The sequence below is a fragment of the Bidens hawaiensis genome, unplaced genomic scaffold, assembly GCF_021521415.1.
Source record: "Bidens hawaiensis isolate Kalapana, Puna unplaced genomic scaffold, B.hawaiensis_p1.1 tig00013629_1, whole genome shotgun sequence".
Classification (NCBI taxonomy): domain Eukaryota; kingdom Viridiplantae; phylum Streptophyta; class Magnoliopsida; order Asterales; family Asteraceae; genus Bidens; species Bidens hawaiensis.
In genome coordinates this window covers 1-5,421 of record NW_027492158.1, presented here as the reverse complement: position 1 = coordinate 5,421, position 5,421 = coordinate 1, and the positions used below count along the sequence as shown (strand labels likewise).

General features: G+C 34.4%; 1 protein-coding gene and 1 pseudogene across 1 annotated transcript; one reads left to right on the top strand and one right to left on the bottom strand.

The window, feature by feature from the left end:
- The first annotated feature begins 1,523 nt into the window (after nucleotides 1-1,523).
- LOC143544578 (trihelix transcription factor ENAP2-like) lies at nucleotides 1,524-2,671 on the top strand (annotated as a pseudogene).
- An 872-nt stretch (nucleotides 2,672-3,543) lies between these two features.
- LOC143544577 (uncharacterized) lies at nucleotides 3,544-5,141 on the bottom strand. Its single transcript, XM_077036653.1, has 3 exons — nucleotides 5,074-5,141; nucleotides 4,824-4,964; nucleotides 3,544-4,342 (listed from the first exon to the last, which is right to left on the bottom strand). The coding sequence occupies exons 2-3, from the start codon at nucleotides 4,911-4,913 to the stop codon at nucleotides 3,911-3,913; spliced, it is 522 nt and encodes a 173-aa protein (XP_076892768.1). The 5' UTR covers nucleotides 4,914-4,964; nucleotides 5,074-5,141; the 3' UTR covers nucleotides 3,544-3,910.
- Between the last annotated feature and the right edge of the window lie 280 nt (nucleotides 5,142-5,421).

Here is a 5,421-nt window from a genome sequence, read left to right as displayed (position 1 = left end):
ACATACATACATACATACATACATACATACATATATATATATATATATATATATATATATATATGTTAGGGCACGGATTTTCAGTATCCTCAGCAAAGATTATATTCAGGACGAATCCAGGATGCGGTATTCTCTAAGGTCAAAGATTGTTATTGTGATCTCCCAAAGACTCGCGCTTTCAGTAAAGCGTGACAAGAAAGGAAACGTGCTGATTGAAGGGCTAACGACTAATTGGAATGATTCCTTACTTTCCTTAAATATAGGGCATATTGTTAGTTTTATATTGTATAAATAGAGCTCTATACGGATCATAACACACACACTCTAGCACTCGAGAACTTACTAGTACTCGCATTCTTTGTAATCACGATCAAGTTTGAGCTCCACCATTGTAATCATCTTTATTATTAATAAACCGGTGGTGATAGTTTTCACCACCCCGGGTTTTTTGCTTGTTATCCTAAGGATAACGGGTTTTTTCCTCGCAACAAATCCTTGTGTTCAAGTACTTTTACGTTCATTTCATACAAGCACCTAGCCCCGATTACTAATTTGATTACAAAATCATTGTTGTTAATTTTTGACCAAAACAATATATATACGGAATTTATATATACATATATATATATATATATATGTTTATATATATATGTACGTATATGTATGTATGTATAAGTGTGTGTGTGTGTGTAGCATGAAGGTTGGAAGAAAGAAAGAATCTCGTCTGTTTCAAGACGAGATTTCAAAATCTCTTTTTCCTAGAATTTAAAAATATGGACGGAAAAAGTAGAAAACATAAAAAACAGTCTTTCAAGACGCTTTTTTAAAAGAAAAAGTTTTGGAAAAATTTGGACTTTTGCTCAAAGATTACAAAATAATTTGAACTTTAACTTCATTATTTTCCAATATCCCGTTTGTTACGTTACTTTCCTTCAGAATTTGGACTGGTCCCTTATTATTATTATCTTTTCCCAATGCGTTTTCCCAGTCCAAATCTTAAATTATTTTAAGAAAAAAAGGGCTATTTTGGGAATCTTCTCTCTAAAAAGGGCTATTTTAAGAATTTTTCCTAAATATTAATTTAAATATAAATATTAAGATTATTAGTTATTATAAATAAATAAATAAATCTGTTCCCGATGCACACTGTCCACTTTCACATATTGAATTGATATCCCCAAATAAACAAACCAACGACACTCACTCAACTTCTTCTTCTTCAACCTAGGGTTTCATAGTCAATCACTCTTGCTTGCTGCTTCTTAATTACCCACCTTTTTCTCTTTCTCTCCATCCAATTCCGTTCAATCCAGGTAAAATTTCACTTATTTAATCAATTTGACTGATTTTTAGTGAAAAGGCTGGATTTTTTTGAAATTGAATTGTGGGTTTTATTGGGTTTTGTTCAAGGAGTAGGTGAGTTTAATTGTTTGAACTTTTTTAGGGTTTTATGCTATTTTTGGCAATTTTTTAGATTCTTGATTGCTACAGTTTGACTTTTGTTAGGTACTGCTATCTGTGTGTTTTGATGGATGACAGTCGAGAATACGGTCTGAATCAAGGGTACGGTCACTCGGAAGTCGCCAAAGTGTCGGATAATAATGATTATGATGATGAAGTAGAAGATGAGGAAGAAGAAGTAGAACAGGATGAGACGAATGTCGGTGATAATGAATTGAATGAAACTAAGCAAAACGGGGAGGCTGTTGACGATGATGATGATCGATACGATGACGACGACGATGATGATGGTGGAGACGATGATGATGTGAATCAGCAAAGGCATCCGAAGAAACGGAAGTTGAAGAGCTTGTTATCGAGTTATGAATTTGCACCTCGGGTCCCACCGCCTACTTCTGCGCCAAAACCGTCTTTTGGTGGGAGAAACACACTTACGGACTGGAGTGAGCACGAGACGTTTGTGCTGTTAGATGCTTGGGGTGAACGGTATCTAAAATGTGGAAGAAAGAGTCTGAGATCTGATGAATGGTTAGAAGTTGCAGACAGAGTTTCACAGCAGTCAAAGCATGAAAGAACTGATTCTCAGTGTAGAAATCGTTTGGATACGTTAAAGAAAAAGTACAAAAAGGAGAAAGCCAGTTTAAACGCGGGCAAAATTGTAACAACCAAATGGGTATATTTCAAGAAAATGGATATGCTACTGTCGTCAGGAGCGAGTGCTTTAAAGAACCCTAGTGTTAGTCTAAATAACCGAAATGGTGTGAACGTAACGAGGGGTATTTCTGGTAATTCATATTCTCATGATGATGAAGACGTTGATGACGATGATGATGAATCAGATACGCTTCCACCCAAGAAATTAAAGCCCAAACCTTCATTCAAATTGCTTGCAGATTCGATTAATAAATTCAGCGAGATATATGAAAAGATTGAAAATAACAAGATTCAGCAGATGATAGAGCTGGAGAGAATGAAGATGGATTTTCATAAAGATTTGGAGTTGCAGAAAAGACAAATACTTGATAGAGCACAAGCCAAGATTACAAAAGTAAGACAAGGAGATTATGAAGATATGATGTTTCTGCTGAAACGTTAGCGGGTAATGTATCTTTTGACCATATTTATTTAAAACCTTCTTGTTAACATATGAACCTGTTGTGTAATATCTTGGATGCGACTATTTCGGATTCTAAGCAATAAATGGATGTATAATAAAGCATATCCTTGTCATCTGTTGCTTAATTTGTTACAAAATTGTTGTTCCATAAAAATGTACTGATGGATGATATTCTTTCTTTAGATTGTGTGATTATTAGGCATCTTATCATTTCAGTAATTCACTTTGTATCAAGTTTACGGACTTTTGACTCTTATATTGCCATGTTGCTACTCTTTTTAGAAAAGTGTCATGTTTTAGATCTGATTTAAGTTGACCTGAACAGCTCAACTGTCATGGATGATGAACAGACAGGTCCAACCATTGATCACTAGCCAGGCAACCATCGTGATCGAGCTTGGCTTTCTTAATAGTTTGTCGAGCTCAGTTCGTTTATTATTATGAAGCTTGAGTTCGTTTATCAAGCTTGAGCCCGCCTCATTTATAATTATTTATATATATTTTCAAGGATAGTTACATGTGCAACAAAATAATAGTATTTAGTCAATTTCTATAGTTATTGAACACTGGTAATATAAAATTAAAGTTATCATACGTATATAGAACTGTTCAAGGGAGTGACATGTCAAGCATTGTGATGAGATGGAGAATATAAATTTATAAACAATTTGTTGTTATGAAGGCACTCAAGTCTGCCTAGTGATGAAGAATGTCACTTTAGAGGCAAAAGATTATTATTTAAAACAAAATAATTATTTAAAACAATACTTTTGTATTATCACAAATTCTATTAATATTTAACAGCAAGGAGCTGACTTGGATAAAAGAATAACATTAATCACAGCTAAATGCAAACAAATTTGTGAGCCTAAACAAAATACAGCACTATGAACTTGCTCTAAAAAGCTGCCAACCGTGCCACAAAATCATCATAATCAGGAAGTTTAGGATGCACATTTCCTCTTGGACCCGAACCTTTATCCGGCTGATAAGTAGTGGCCCTTGCAAGCCCTTTTCTTTCATCTAACGCAACCCCTGCAGCCACCGGTTCACATGGAAGTGAAGCAGTCCGTGTTGTAGCAGGTAACCGTGACGGTTTCTCATTTTTCTTTTCTTCTTCATCTATATAACCATTCGAAACATCATTTTTCCCACAGGAGCCCGGTACGGGCTTTAACGGTCTTCTAACCCTCACTGATCTTGGTACTGGTTTACTAATGATCTTTTCAGTTCCTTCTTCACTTTTATGATTATCATCTTCAAAACTTGGCCCATCTGCCTTTTTGCTTGAATCTGGTTTGATGTAAGGAGGACCCATTGACCTTAACCCGTTTAGCTTTCTTCCTTCGGGTATATCACATTGAAAGCCGCCATCTTTCTCGCCAGAAATAGAACTAGTATCTGAAACTGTTGACTTTTTGTTTGACTCGGTTTTACTACAACGAGAAGCCGTTGACCGAATGCATAATATTTTGTTACTTCAGGCGTATCCTCAGAAGCACTATCATCTGGGCTAGTTGTAGTTTCACTGCAAGTACTAGTGTTGCTTGACCAGTAAGGGGATTGATGGCCATGACCATGATCATGTTTTCTTTCCTTTTGGGCTTCAATCTCAGCCCTTGATTTGTAGGGCAAGCTATTTCCAGTGGGCTTTTCGTCTTTTTGTTCGATTTTGGCCTGTGAATTATATGGCAAATCATTTTTAAGGGTATGGCTCATTGCAACTTCAGTTTTCTCCTTTTCTGTTTCTTGAACTTTTGTTTCCTGTAGAAAAATAATGATTTTGTACATTTAGAAATTGCTTGCTTGACAAAAAATATGTGTACATCTGCAGGTGGAGGGCTCGGGTTGGCCCGTTAACACTTTTTTCTCTATTTATTTTATTAAATAACATGCTTGTTATGATTAAAAAGTTTAGCCAGATGTATGCACAAAGTTACGAGTGTGAATTTTTAACACGACAAGAAACTAACACGAAACTTATGGATTTGGTTTTACTATAAAGAAGCTCAGGTTAATTTTGGGTTGTATTCATGAGCATGCTTAGCTAAGCGGGTCTTGTTCTAGCGTATTGACCTATTTAAACCTATTGTTTTATAATTTTAAAACTGTATTATATCCTACATCACGACCTAAACGAGTTTGATATTTTATGTAAAAAAACTAAAATAGTATGCATTTGTTTTTATTATTGTTTAATATTAATATTCAAAATAAATAAATAAATAAACTCATGGTTTATTACCTGTACAAATGGAGGTGGTTTACATATTTTTTGTTCCAAAACCTTGGGGTCCCACTTGATGCCATATTCCATTGCAATCTCTTGTAGCATTTGAAGCTTTATTTCCTTCGTAGGAATGCTTGTCTTCAAGTTCTTGACAAACTAGAATATGATTCTTTCACTTTTAGTTTTAACTTATTAAGACCTCATGGGAAAAAGTATTAATATAATTAAAAAAAAAAAACAAAAAACAAAACATGTTTTGACAAACCTCTTGGTTGACATAAGGTTCAAGATGATCTCATATCTTTCGTAAAATAAGCTCCTTAACTCGCGTAACTCTGGCAAATCAGCAAATCTTGCAGCCGCAAACATTAATGTCGGGATAGCTTCCTTGCATTCTTCAGGACATTCCCTGTATAATATTAATAAACGATGAATGATTATATAATAACATGATACAATTATAAAACTTTGTTACTGATAATCCATGATTCTTATTATCTTGGTAAGATTGAAAGGAAAATTGTTTAATCAATTAGTTTAGGTATAAAAAAGATAAGAGAATGGATAGAGAATATTACCACATGGATTTTTACTTTAGTGTTACTTTTCTTTT